General features: G+C 46.2%; 1 protein-coding gene across 1 annotated transcript in view; it reads right to left on the bottom strand.

Moving 5' to 3' along the window:
• Positions 1 to 14,498, bottom strand: part of Wdr33 (WD repeat domain 33) — a 111,424-nt gene that overhangs the window by 7,439 nt on the left and 89,487 nt on the right. Inside the window, exons 12-18 of the mRNA XM_021214212.1 lie at positions 12,901 to 12,995; positions 12,272 to 12,358; positions 11,883 to 12,022; positions 10,915 to 11,067; positions 9,615 to 10,685; positions 5,493 to 5,601; positions 1,822 to 2,257 (exon numbers count right to left, since the gene is read on the bottom strand). Coding sequence (XP_021069871.1) covers positions 1,822 to 2,257; positions 5,493 to 5,601; positions 9,615 to 10,685; positions 10,915 to 11,067; positions 11,883 to 12,022; positions 12,272 to 12,358; positions 12,901 to 12,995 — 2,091 coding nt within the window. The remainder of the gene's footprint in view (positions 1 to 1,821; positions 2,258 to 5,492; positions 5,602 to 9,614; positions 10,686 to 10,914; positions 11,068 to 11,882; positions 12,023 to 12,271; positions 12,359 to 12,900; positions 12,996 to 14,498) is intronic.

Here is a 14,498-nt window from a genome sequence, read left to right as displayed (position 1 = left end):
TACACATTCATTCTCCTGTCTGTCTCTATCTTGCCATAGAAGTACTGGTATTACAGATATTATGCACTTAGCACATCTGGGTTTTTTTCTTACATGGGTTCCTGGGACACAAACTCAGGCTGTAAAGCGTGCATGGGATGCACTTTTCCTACTGAGCCATCTCTCCATCCTGAACGTTTGAGACAGACTCTTCTCATTGCTGTCATTACTTCCTAAACAATACAGTGCAGCCAGGCATGGTGGCATGTACTTTTAATCCCAGCACTCGAGAGGCAGAGGCTGGTGGATCTCTGGAATACATAGTGAGACCCTGTCTCAAACACATGCTACGGTATAATATAAAACTTCTGGAGCAGTCAGATGGCTCAGTCAGTAAAGAGACTGCCATACAAGCATGAGGATCTGAGTCCACACACATGTGAACATCAGGGCACAACACTATGTGTCTATAACCTCAGATCTGGGGACACAGACATAAGAAGATTCTAGGAGATTACTAACCAGACAGCCTAGTTAGACTGAAGACACACAGTAAGTTCAGTAAGAGACACTGTAAGTGATTGACAAAGATATCTGATTCAACCCCTGACCTCCACATATAAGTGCACCCACAAAAACATGTACATACACTACATGTACACACAACACACGAAGATAACACACAATAAATACTTGTATAAATGTATATTGTATGAAGTACTGTAAGTATATAGAGATGTTTTAAAGAACATATCAGGAAGTATATGTTATATACAAACACTATGCCTCTTTATACAAGGAACTATCTATCTTTTATGTCTAAGGGTCCTCTTAAACTAGCACCCTCATCTATCAGGGATGACTATATAATTCACAGTGAAAGAATGTCCAAAAAGTATGGTAAAATGCACAAAGCTGCCAGGCATGCCTTTAATCCCCTAGCTCGTGAGGCAGAGGCAGGCAGATCTCTGAGTTCGAGGCCTGGCTGCTCTACAGAGCAAGTTCCAGGACAGCCAGGGCTACACAGAGAAACCCTGCTTGAAAAAACCCAATACACAAACAAAGGGGAAACACCAAGCTCTGTAGGAGGAAACGCTCTAACAAAGGGGGCCACAGCTAGCAGCACAGTGCTGTTACGGTGGGTGGGTGGGTGGTGGGAAGGCAGGTCCAGAGGAGCACCAATGTGTGCCTGCACGGGGTCTAGGCCGAAATCTAGACAAAAACATAAATGAAGACCACAAAATGTGAGGTTTGCATAAATGCAAAGATTCAAGAAATCACCGAACACTGTGCAGATGTCAATTCTTATACACTCAAAGACTACTATCCCTGCTTATTTAAATTATACCAACTCCTGCTTCTCTTCCTCCACATTGCTTCTGTTCTTTTTACATCCGCAGGGCTGGCAATTCAAGCCTGACCTGAGTTTAAAAGGAAGATGATGCTTATTTTGATCTGACTCTGTTTAGACCTTTAGGCCTATTTTACAGTTCTGTATGCTCAATTATAGTATCTGGCTCAGATATTATTATCTAAATAAGGTGAGCCTGGACACTGTAAATGGCATCCAAGACATGCGTATACACCACACACAGAAACGAGGCAGAGACGAGGACTGGGAATTCGGGGATAGCCTGGAGTACAGCAAACAACTTGAAAGAAAAAGGCCTCAAATACAAAAGTAACAGAGAGCTTATAACATATAACATAACTTTCAAGTTTAAATGCTGACCCACAGAAGGCAGAGATCAATCAATGCAGTACTTTCCCCTGCAAAAAGGAAAACATCTTTGCAGTGAGGCTAAGGAAAATGCAGAGAACCCAAGGAATTCACTTTCCTACCTTTCTTCCCTGCGCCCTCGAAATCGCGGGTCATCAGGATCCCGGGGATAGCGGTCATCTCCAGGTCTGCGGCCTTCCCATGCCCCTGGGGGGCCTCGGGCTGCACCCCGGCCATCCCCCTCATTGAATTCCCTGTGATCAGGTGGGAAGGGAGGTCCAGGACCCCCTCGCCTCCACTTCTCTTCTTGTGGTAAGGGTCCTCCTCGTCCCTCAAATTCCCGTAACCGGTGTCCAAAGCGCTTGTCAGGATGGAAGTCATCTGGTCTGAAGTCATCAGGGAAATCAGGGTGAGAGCCACGCCTGTCAGGAGGACCCCTGCAGTCCTGGCCACCCCGGAAAGGTCCCCTGTCAGGACCATGCTCAGGGCCACCACTCTGCTCGTGCCGCCTCTCTGACATGGGGCCCAGGTGATGGTTGGGAGGACCTCGAGTGTCACCTACAAGAAACAAAGCTGACTGTTAATATGGCTTCCATGAGGCCTGCTGTACAGGCCTGCTCTACAATATCTGTCAATTCCAGGGCGTGCTGTGCTCTATAATGCTTTCCCTCCTGGGTTCTCAGCACATTTAGAAGATAAACATCCCAAGCCATCATATAATGGGGAAACCATGGGTTTTGGCGTGCAGCTCTTAGCTTTGTAACTTGACCTAGGGAAAATCACTAATCTCTAAGGAGTGTCCACTTCTTAGGCACAGATTGAAAACAGAATCAAACTACTTAGAATGATATTGGTCTTTTCCTGCTCTGCCCCTGTATCTCCTGCGATTTCACAAGGTAGATACCCAAGAGACACTTGAGAAGTCAGGCTTCAGGCTGCAGGGTGTGAAGTGAAAACTGTGAGGCTGTGATATCAAGAACTCACCACAGCCAGGGGTAGTGACATATGCCTTTCATTCTAGCACTGGGGAGGCAAGGGGAGATGGATTTCTCTAAGAGTTTGAGACCAGCCTACAGAGAAAGTTTCAGGGAAGCCAGGGATATATAAAATAAAAATAAAATTTAAACACACACACACACACACACCACAGCTCATGGAAGGGCCACAAAGCCACCTGCACCAGGTCTATGCTGCTGCCACCCACTATCTACCCTGTTAGCCCCTGGCCTGTTTAGCTTCATGCCACATCACACTTTAGGAATCTTCTTAGCACATTCTTCTCTAAGGCTCACAGAACCATGGATCCTGCTAGCCTTCAACCTTGGGGTTTTTTGCTTTCTCTGGAAATGACGTGCCTCAAATATGCTATTATTAGCAATTTTTTTGCAGACAGGAATTTCACTCGAGACTTTAATACTAATCTCTGCCAACATTTAAACCAACATTTAAGGAAGGCACAAGCAAGGCATGGTGGTGAGTGCCTGTGATCTCAGCTCTCAGAACGCCAAGACCAGAAGATTACCAAGAGTTCAAAGCTGCTAGCCAGTGCTTTACAGCAAGGCCTTGCCTCAAACAACCACCAGCCTGCATATAAATAATAAGTTAAAATGAAGTAAAATACAAAAGGACACTCTTGCTTTTAAAACTACATTTGAAAATTAAACCCCTCCCTCTGCTCAGCCAGCTCGTGCCTTTTGCTGCTGATCCCCCCTCACCCCACAAACTTCCACCCTTTCACTTCTCATCACTTCTTATCTCCCCAGCCACTTCAACTCCTCCTCTCCACATGGACTGAAACTTGGAAATCTCAGCATAAGACTGTGATGTCAGAAAGCCTCTCTGGACTTGAGCACATCTGTCCTTTCTTTAGCAGTTTGCAAAGATTGGGTTCTACTTCCCTAATAGGCAAGCCCCCAATACTGTGTGTTCTTACAGCTGTCCTGGTTAGTGCTGTGTTAACTTGGAACAGCTACAGTCATTTTGAAAGAAGGAATCTTGAATGAGAAAATGTCCCCACTAGACTGTCCTGTGGGGTAAGCCTGTGGTGCTTGATTGATGACTGATACAGGAGGGCCCAGTTCACTGTGGGTGGTGTCACCCCTGGGCTGGTGGTTCTAGGCTGTGTGTGAAAGCGGGCTGAGCAAGTTATGGAGAGCAAACCAGTAGGCAGCACTCCTCCATGGCCTCTGCACCAAATTCCGCCTCAAGGTTCCTGCCCTGACTCCCTTGGGCAATGGATTTATAAGCTGTAAGGTAAAAGAAACCCCAGGTTGCTTTTGTCATGATATTTTATCACAGCACTAGAAACCCTAGCTAAAACAGCTGCTTCTCCAACTTCAGGTGCCGGAACTTAGTGTGACTCCTGGTGACAGCTAACTGGAGGAACCCACACATGTTCAGCTAACTGGAGGAACCTACAAATCTCATCTCACCAGCTCGGGTTAAAGGTAGCCTGTCAACTTTCTCCAAGGAAAGAAACCTACCACTACAAACGGTGATGTGCTGGTGGTGGCAACTAATCCAGGAGGGGATGGTAGGCCACTGCATGTCTCTCCCTTCTCCCTTTGGTCCCTAGGAGAAAGAGGGGAGGAAAGGAAGCCGGACGGGTGGGCAGAAGGAAGGAGAAAGGGAGAGGGGGAGAGAGCAAGACGAGCAGGAACAAGCGGAGATACACGCAATGTGGCAGAGGAGAGGCCACTTCATTCATTAGTGAAAGGACCTAGTGAAGAACACAGCCCCTTCCCAAGGGGAAACCCCAAGCCTCTGAGAAGACTCTCCACTTTCTTTCTCTCTTGCACATCCTTCTGTGTATCTAACACTACCACTTCTATGTAATAGGAACAGAAATAAAAGCTCTCAGAACCCCTGCCCTTTCCTGCCTCTAATATCTCACATAGGTTCAAAGCTGAGCTTTAAATGTCTAAACTCCTAGGGCTGGCTGACTTCTCTTAATCCAACAGGATGGGACAAATAAGCCCAGCATGCCCCACATGGTGCGGTGGGCTTTGCCAGTTAGGAATACAGGTATTCAGCACTGTGAAGTACAGTGCCCAACAGTGCCCAACAGTGCCCTGTGTGCTAGTGCTTTGCCTTTCCTTAAGGACCCATGCACTTCCTCACTCCTGCTCACGGTCCCTCTAGTTCTTCCAGCTAGCTCTCCTGCCGGCCCTTATCCTTTACTCCAACTGGGCCTACCTGGGAGCAAGGGCTCACTGTTAGCTCAAGCAGAGCTCTGCTTAAATCATAACCTTCAAATAACCACATTCCCTAAATGCTGACAGTCCTTATTGTTGCTTCACAGTATCAGTACATTGCTTTCTTCTTTACAAATGCTGCCTAACAATGTATACAGTTAAAGAATCCAACACAGCACTAACTGGTATAATAATTACGGTAATCCTGATAATTCTAAGAACACCGTTAAGATCCTGTATCCTCTACACTATCAAGGAGCTTAAAGCAGAGGCGATTCTGCTCTTCGGAAGGCCAGAAGCATGCACCTGCATCCCACAGGCACAGGATCATTTCCCATTCCAGTGTGGGCTGTGCTGGCCTGAGGCAGACACAAGTGCCAGGGTTGCTCAGTGGTTTCACTACCAGTCTCTGGTGGTGTGGAACTCATTTCCTCTGGCCAGCATCACTGCCTAAGGAAACATTACCTATGACAACAAAAGACAAAGCAGTTTTCCCAGCAGTTCCAATACTACTGTGTCAATTACCAACAAAACCATTTACGGTAAAATGTACATGACAGTGGCAGAATACAAACCTTCCTCAGCAAGCATATATTTACCTTTGTTAGGGCCAGGTCCTTGTCCAGGGTTCAGAGGAGGGATGCGGCCTTGTCCCCCCTGCTGTCCTAGTCCTGGTATCAAGGGTGGGGGACCTGTACTTTGTCCTTCCTGAGAAGACACATGTAAAGATGGGTGTGAGACCACGGGCAGATGCTCTGTGCAACTGTAACACATGAAAGACTGCCCCAAAGCTGCTAAGATTAAGCATTTAGCTAGTGACATTAAAACAAAATTCCCCTTAAGTGCGCTGGGGCAATACGATAGCTTCGCAGATAGAATGCTAGCATAAAAACCAGATAAGAGTTTGAATTCCCTGGTACACAAGGACCATCAGATGAAACAGCACAAGTCTGTAATCCCAGTGTACTTATGGCGAGATGCAAGGTGCAGACAGGAGATGCCCTGGAAGCTCAAAGGTCAGCTCACTTGTCATTGACTCCAACAAGGTGGAAGACAAGGATCAATACCCACAGTTCCCCTCTGATAGTCACATGTACACTGTGGCGTGCACACAGCTGTACACACACAAAACACGCAGAGCCAGACAGACACGATTCTAAACTGCAGGAAATGAGTTACTTCTCTGCCATAAGCAAAGGAAGAAACATTTCTATAGCTTTCAATTAAAGCCAGACCTGTTCTTGTAATGTCAAGGGAGAGCATAGGAGAAAGTCAAGAATCACAATGTAGCACCATGGCTCTTGCAGAGGGCTAGCTCCTAACAGAGAAGGAGCCTCTACTGGGTAGGCAGCTTTAACTGTCATGCTGTGACACTGTGAGCGACCCTCTCAGAGTTACATCAGAACGGAGCGTTCTAGGACTACATCTTTACTTATGGGAGGGGCGCCCACGTGTACATGCAGAGCTAAGAGGACAACTTTCAGGAGCTGAGGCACCATCTCTCTCATTTGTGTCTTCAATGTAAGACTTCATTACAATGTAAGCGGGTGACCCTGAGCTTCTGGCCAATTCTTGTCTCCATCCCACATCTAGCAGCAGCGGTGCTGGGTTGGGATTATAGATGTGTACCATTGTATCTGGCTTTAAAAAAAAAAAAAGATTTATTTGATTTTCTGTATATTGTTTTGACTGCATGTATGCATGAGTGCTACATTCACACCCAGTACCCATGGAGGTCAGAGGAGGGTATCAGATGCCCTGACACTGGAATTATATAAGGCTGTGAGCCACTGTGCAGATAAGTAATGCTGTTAACCACTGAGCCAGTGTATGCGTGTGTGTGTGTGTGTGTGTGTGTGTGTGTGTGTGTGTGTCTGTCTGTCTGTCTGTCTGTCTGTCTGTGTCTTGGTATTAGATTAACACAGATTCAAACATCAATATAAAATTATTTTCATGTCTCAAACTACTCACATGAGTAGAACTGACAGTCAAAACTGCCAGTGCACCAGGACAGCCAGGGCTACACAGAGAAACCCTGTCTCGAAAAACCAAAAAAACAAAAAACAAAAAACAACAAAACAAAAAACAAACAAACAAACAAAAAAACCTGCCAGTACAGTGTCTCAGTAAGTCTGACTGCCTGAACTGGATCTCAGGACTTCACAAGTGTATCATTACAAATATGCCCCACCCACAAAAATTAATGAAAATGGCCATTAGAGGAGGTTTGACGATACAGGCCTATAAACCCCGAACTCAGGAGGCTGAAACAGGAGGACTGAGAGTTTAAGGCTAGCCCGGGTTATATGATAAGTCTATTAGAAATCAATCCCAGCACTTGGGAGGCAGAGGCAGGCAGATTTCTGAGTTTGAGGCCAGCCTGGTCTACAGAGTGAGTTCTAGGACAGCCAGGGCTACACAGAGAAACCCTGTCTTGAAAAAACAAAACAAAAACAAAAAAATCAAAACAAAACAAAACAAAAAACAGGGAGAAAAATGCCTTAAATAATCCAAAGCCAGAATTCTCTGGGGCTTTGGCTTATTTAGTGCACAGGCAACATGCAGAGGTCAGAGAACGTCAGATGTCTCGTTCCGGCTCTCTTCACTTCATTACTGTAAGCTCTCTCACTGAACCTAGCAATAGGCTAGCAGGGACCCTCCCGTCTCTTGCCCCACAGTGCTGCTTTTTAATGTGGCCATGCCCTGCTTTTTAATGTGGGTGCAGGAGATTCAACCTTGAGTCCTCCCTCGTGCCTGTACAGGCAGTGCTCTTATCCACTGAGCTATTGCTCCAGCCTCAATGGCAGAAATGTCTATACTGCTTTGCTGAGCCCTGGACAGGTTTTTTTTTATTAGATATTTTTGTTATTTACAATTCAAATGTTATCCCCTTTCCTAGTTTCCCCTCCAAAAATCCCCTCTCCTCTCCCTGCTTCCCCTGCTCCCCAACCCACCCACTCTCATTTCCTGGCCCTGGCATTCACCTATACTGTGGCACAGAACCTTCACAGGACCAAGAGCCTCTCCTCCCATTGATGACCAACTAGGCCATCCTCTGCTACTAGAGCCATGGGTCCTACCATGTGTTTTCTTTGGTTGGTGGTTTAGTCCCAGGGAGCTCTGGGGTTACTAGTTAGTTCATATTGTTGTTCCTCCTAGAGGACCTGGACAGTTCTTAACAATATCTTCCCTGTTGCTATTTTAACACGCAGATTCCACTGAAGTAAACCAGTGAAAATGACACCAGAACTAAGAACTTCAGAGCCATCACCTCACAACCAGACGCTATTCAACCCAGTCCCTGCCTGAGCTCTCTTGTGTCGTTTATCCCCAAAGAACTTAAAACTCTCCTTGCACAATCTCTCAAGTACCAAAGCAGTCAGAGGAGCAGGACTTCTTGAAGATCTGGAAAGGACCAGAGAACTACCCAGCAAATACTCCTTCATATAAACCCTGCTTTTAACTTTAAAATGTGGGGACTGGGCATGCTTATGGATACCTGCCATCCCTGCATTTGGGAGGCAGAGGCAGGGGGATCTCTCCAAGTTTGAAACCAGCCTAGGCTAAACAGCAAGCTCCCAGGCCAACTAGAGTTACACAGTAGGACCCTGTCTCACAAAATACATATACATACATACATACATACACATTCGCATGTACGTACATACATACATACGTGTGGGGTATGGTTTTCTGACACGTGGTCAAGGGTGACCTTAAACTCTAGATTCTTCTGCCTCAAGCCAGCGTGCACCACCATATCCAGTTTTATGCAGTACCAGAGACTGAACCCAAGATGCCACACATGCTAGCAAAGCATTCTGTCAAATGTGCTACACCCTCCTGCTCCTGCACATAATGATGTGACAGCAGAGAACAGCCTGAGCAGAAGCTCCCGCACACGGCCAGTATTTGAGTGCCCTGGTCTGCAATGAGTTTTACTGTCAGGGTATCCACCGAAATGAAACCAGGAAACCAGGAAAGTGGCTAGTTTACAGTACCCTTAACACCCCCACGCCAGCTTTAAAAGTGGTGTGTGTGTGTGACAGACAGTAAACAGATATAAATAAGTGTAATTAAAACAACAACTAGTGGAGTGACTGAGAGGCACCTGCTGCCATGACTAACGACCTGAATTAAGAGTCCTGAGGTCCAACTGGTAGGACAGAATCAATTTCTACAAATAGTCCTCTGACCCCATATACTTGCTGTGGGCCCGTAAACACACATGCACATTATTAATTAATTTAGATTTCTAGAATACTTTAAAGGGACGTGGACAGAAATGTTAAAGGCCGGCTGCTTACTTGCAGACCCATGGAACAACCAGGCTAAAAAGTCCACAGAAGAGACTATGACAGTTGTGGAACTGTTCACAATCTAGCACGCTCCCTCCTTAGAGCATGGCACATTCTTAGGGAGCCCTGGCACAAGGAACTGTATGCCACTGAAAGCTGATCTTTTCTGGAAGAATCTCTGTGAAGAGTAATCATGTGTAAAGACACACGGAATTCTATTTACTGATGGTGTGTGGTTAGCTCTCCATCTTGGTCTCGCCATGTTCTTCCAGGCAGAACACCACTGCTGTTAGCCTGGGCTGATACTTAAAGAGCAGTTAGACCCAGCTGGACCCGCTTCTCCACATCCTTATCAGTACTCTACAGAGAGTCCAGGCCCACATGTTAATATGTACAAGTTGGAAAAAAAAAAAAAAAAGATACCTGATTGAAGGGGGCCCGGGGCCCATCACCTAGCAGAGGTGCTTTCTGCTGCTGGAACGGTATTGGCCCTTGAGATGGATGTGGCCCTCTTGCCGGGTTCTGCTGTCCCTGAGGTCCAGGGGGTCCTTGCATGCCACCCTGGGGTGGAGGTCCTAAAGAGCCCTGGGGTGGCCCCTGCTGCCCTTGTGAACCTGAAGGTCCTCGAAGTTCCTGGGGAGGGCCCAACATTGAGCCCTGTGGTGGGGGGCCCTGCATGCCCCGCATCTCCTGAGGACCTCTCATTTCCTGAGGGCCATGTCCCAGCAATCCACTTGGAGGATGTGGTCCTCTCATCTCTTGAGGTGGGTGGCCAATCATTAACCCTTGAGGAGCAGGGCCCTGATTCTCCCGAGGTCCTGGAGGTCCCTGCATGCCTCTTGGATTCAGTCCCATCAGAGGTCCCTGGATCCCTTGAGACGCTGGGCCCCCCTGTATCCCATGAGGATGGGGAGGGCCTTGCATTCCTCTGGGACCAGGTGGTCCCTGCATTCCTTGAGTACCAGGAGGACCCTGTGGGCCCATGTGACCCTGAGGAGCAGGAGGGCCTTGGGGGCCAATGTGACCCTGTGGTCCTGGTGGGCCCTGAGGGCCCATATGACCTTGAGGACCAGAACTACCTTGAGGTCCGGGTGGCCCTTGAGGACCCAAAGGGCCATGAGGTCCAGGGTGCCTCTGCATTCCTTGTGGACCGTGCATGTCTTGAGGCCGTGGCAGTCCCTGGGGAGGGCCCTGGGGTCCTTGTGGTCCCATGAATCCTTGTGGGCCCCCACCTCCTTGATGCATTGGAGGGCCTTGTGGTCCCATTTGTCCTTGGGGTCCAGGGGCTCTGAACTGGCCCTGCGGACCTGGAGGCCCCATTTGAGGCACCAATGGCATCTGCTGAGACGGATGAGGCTGCTGAAAACCTTGAGGAATCTGAGATATGGGACCTTGACTGGAAAAGGGCTGAGGTCCGAGGAGAGGGGTACCAGATGAGGGAGGAGGCTGGATCTGATCTGCCTGTTTCTGTGCAAGCCTTTCAATTTTAAGTTGCTAAAAAGGAAAAAAAAAAAAAAAAAAATCAGTATAGAGCCCTCAAAGAACACTGCTGCATTACCTTCTGACTCCCACACACGCACGCACGCACACACGCACACGCGCGCGCGCGCGCGCACACACACACAGCATGTGCACCCAAAATAAGAAAGCATCATTTACAAACAACAATAAAGGTGGTAGAAAGATCATCAAAGATCTGTGTGGACTTTCCTGGCTCACACACCTCTAAAAGCTGTGGATTGGTATACTGTAATGTGGCCATTTCTTGCTCAATTTCTGCTTGTGTTTTTTTCTTCTCTTCTAATTTAATATCCTCTTTCCTGTCATTTAGTACCTCGTTTGGAGCAGGAATTGGAACTTTATTTTGCATCCAGGCCTTAGGGAGAACAAGAGAAAATTACATTTAACAGAAGCATGAAAATTATGATAGGTTGAAAAAACTTTTCTAACACCATCATCTACACGGCTAAACAGCCTTCACTTCTAAAGTGAAGTAAGATAGTGATGTAAGAATAGAGTGGGGTAGGTGTACTAGTAATTAGAAGTTACTACACTTTTGAAAGCTACACAAAAGGTCATATGATGAAGGCTGGAAGGAGTGAGCCAGACCTTGGGGTTGTGCCCTTGAAGGGGTCCCGAGACTCAATGTGCTCTCTCATGCTATAGACCAAAGAGACAGAGCCAAGCAACCAGTGGCCTCCTGAGGCTATGAGCCAAACAGACCTCCCCTCAGCTTCGCCCGTTAACTTGGCTATGTGTGACAGAGACAGAAAGCTGACTGGAGCATTGCTAGATATTGTGGTTACCAAGAATTCCAGTGACTATTTGTAGTAATGAAGCAGAAGACAGACAATATATATGACAGCCAACAGACTCTGCCTGCTGACTTTTTCTCTTCCCTCTGACAACGTAAATGATTAAAATTAAGCAACAATAGAAAAAGACATAGGGAAAGCTGATACCACTGTATTCAACTTTACAGCAGCCAGTGGGACATATGTCTAAAGAGAAAAACATGGGAAGGTGGTCCGGTCCCAAGAGGGCTGGCTGCAACTCTCCAAACACAACAGTTTCTGAGCATCTGTTAAGGGAACCGCGCAGTCTCAGCCCAAGGATGAGGCAGTCCCTGCTACTGACAGACCTGCTAGAACTGAGCGGGAATGGGTGAGGCAGTCCCTGCTACTGACAGACCTGCTGGAACTGAGCGGGAATGGGCTTCGCATAGGGGACTTTCTTCTGAGGGACTTTTTTCTGATCCTTTTGCATTACTTCCTCCATTCCCCAATCCAAGCCTGGAATTGTCATTTCAATTTCACTTGATTCATCTTTCCCTGAAACCATACAAAGAACTAGTTATTCCTTTAAACAAAAAAAAAACGTAGCCACTTATCAAATGAACCAATTGTTGGAAACATAATTTTTAAACATTACATAGATTTAATCATTTTTATTCACAATTCTCAACACAAACCATATAAGCATTTCAACACTATTTATTAACAAGTTAATTAACCATGGAAATAAGACAGAGGTCTACAAAAACGTACAGAAATTAAATGTGTAACTGTAGCTGCCCTTACCCATCTGTTCCTGCTCCATAGCTAACTTCAGTTGTTCTGGTATTCCCATCCCTGGGATCACTGCCAGGCTATTAGGCTCCAGGTCATCTACAAATAATACACCCATCATCAACAGAGACTTTCATAGTGGGTCCTACAAAACGATGCTGCTTTATTAACATAAGTAACATCACTGGGGGCAGTAGCACGTGCCTTTAATTACAACATTCAAATGATCTAAGTTGGAGGAGCTCCATGAGTTCAAGGCCAGCATAAACTATATAGAAACAGCAAATTACATCAGCCAAGAATATACAGTGATACTGTGTCCTCCAAAAAAAGCCATAAATAATAAACAAACAAATAGCCTCAACAAGGCCAAACAAATGAAAGAAAAACCAACTGGGTGAGCTGGTATAAATCTTTAATACCAGTACTTAGGAGGCAGAAGCAGATAGATTTCTGAGGCCAAAAAGCCCTGAATTATTTGGTGTTAGGATTGAGAACAGAGAGAGCAGCAAGCATGCCAGGAAAGTACTGGACCACTTAGCCACATCCCTTGTCCCAAATTAGTTTGCACAAGTCTCTTAATACTTAATGTTTATAATGGAACATTATGAGCCTTCAAGGGAGAAATCCGCAGATCTTACCATATTCTACTCCATCTTCTGACATGCCAGGCAAAAGGTTCAGATTATATCGATCTCGCATTTTATCACCTGGCCGGTTTCGAGTCCAGAATTTGCTGATGAAGGAGAAGTAAGAGGAGAAAGGAAACATGGTTTCAAGTCTTCCCTGGGCACAGCAGCTCAGGTTAAGTTCTCACAATAGCATGCTTTTAATGATTTTAATTATGGAAAGAACAGTTTAAATCAAAAGGTAAAACAAAATTTAAATAACAAAAATTAATGTTCAATACTCTATCTCTCTATTGTAATACCCTTATGTTAATCACAACAAGAATGGCACATTAGAAGCTGTAACTCAGTGAAGGGAAAGAATCAGGACAAGAAATAACAGACTCGGCCTGAGTAATGAGACTCCCTTGTAATCCAGACACTCTAGAGGCACATACCAGAGCAGCAGGAGCTCAAAGCCATTTTCAGCTACATAGCAAGGTGGAGTCTAGCCTGGGTTCCATGCCTCTTGTTTAAAAAGGGGGGTAGAGGGTGGGGAAGGATGAGTAGACTCAGAGAAAGAAAACAAAAACATCAGAAACACAAAGAGAATGGTAAAACAGCTAGAAAGTGCTGAAAAGAAGGGTTAGGAAGTAAAGAGGAAATAAATAAACTCAGGAGAGATGTCCAAAGTCCTCCACGAGGCAGAACACCAGCAAGAACTGCCAAGTAGTTCTGGGCCACTTCTGCCCAGCCTGGGTCAGCAGCCAGCGCAAGGAACAGACTAACCCTTCCTGGGCATGGCATCATAGGACAGACACTGAGGGGACCACAGAGCTGTGACCAGGGGATGGTTACACTGTAGACAGACACTCCAAAAGAACAGCAGTGGTTGTGGACACTGCAGCTCAAGTCTAGTGTAGGAACCTAAACTTGAGATTCACAGCGAGGTCACGGAGGGCATCACCCCAACCACTGCCTATGGTCCCCAGACTGGCACAACGGAGCCAACAGACTGCTGAACACTGGCAAAAATGCAGCTCCCATGTACATGGAGGAAAACACCCACAACAAATGTAAAAACAAACATGGGTTTGCTACCCATGCTCCCTACAAACCTCAAACCCAGAAATCCTGGTGTGGAAAGTATAATCTCATGAGGCAGAGAGGGTAACTGGCAGGTGGAGCAGAATAAGGAATGTCTCAGGCCAAGAACCTCCTACCAAAAGTCCAACCAAACTGTGGTTTTGGTTTTGCTGTTGTTATTGTATAACAAGGTCTCCCTGTGTAGCTCTGGTTGGCTTGGCCTTAAACTCATAGAAGTCCACCTGCCTATGCCTCCTGGAGTGCTGGGATTACAGACCTACCCAGAATAACTCCATTACTCTTTCCACCTGCAAAGCCAGCTAGAAAACAAAACAACACAACACCACAGAACACAACACCACATCACACAACAACCAAAGGGTGGAAGACACAACAGTCAACCCAATTAGGAAGCAATACTGACTGATGTCATATTAGTTCCCATTTCCTTTTTTTTTTTTTTTTTTTTTTTTAAAGGATTTATTTATTTATTATATGTAAGTACACTGTAGCTATCTTCAGACACTCCAGAAGAGGGAGTCAGA

The sequence above is a fragment of the Mus pahari genome, chromosome 15 (genome assembly GCF_900095145.1).
Source record: "Mus pahari chromosome 15, PAHARI_EIJ_v1.1, whole genome shotgun sequence".
NCBI lineage: Eukaryota > Metazoa > Chordata > Mammalia > Rodentia > Muridae > Mus > Mus pahari.
Note: the sequence above shows the minus strand (reverse complement) of the source record. Positions and strands in the feature narration are given on the sequence as shown.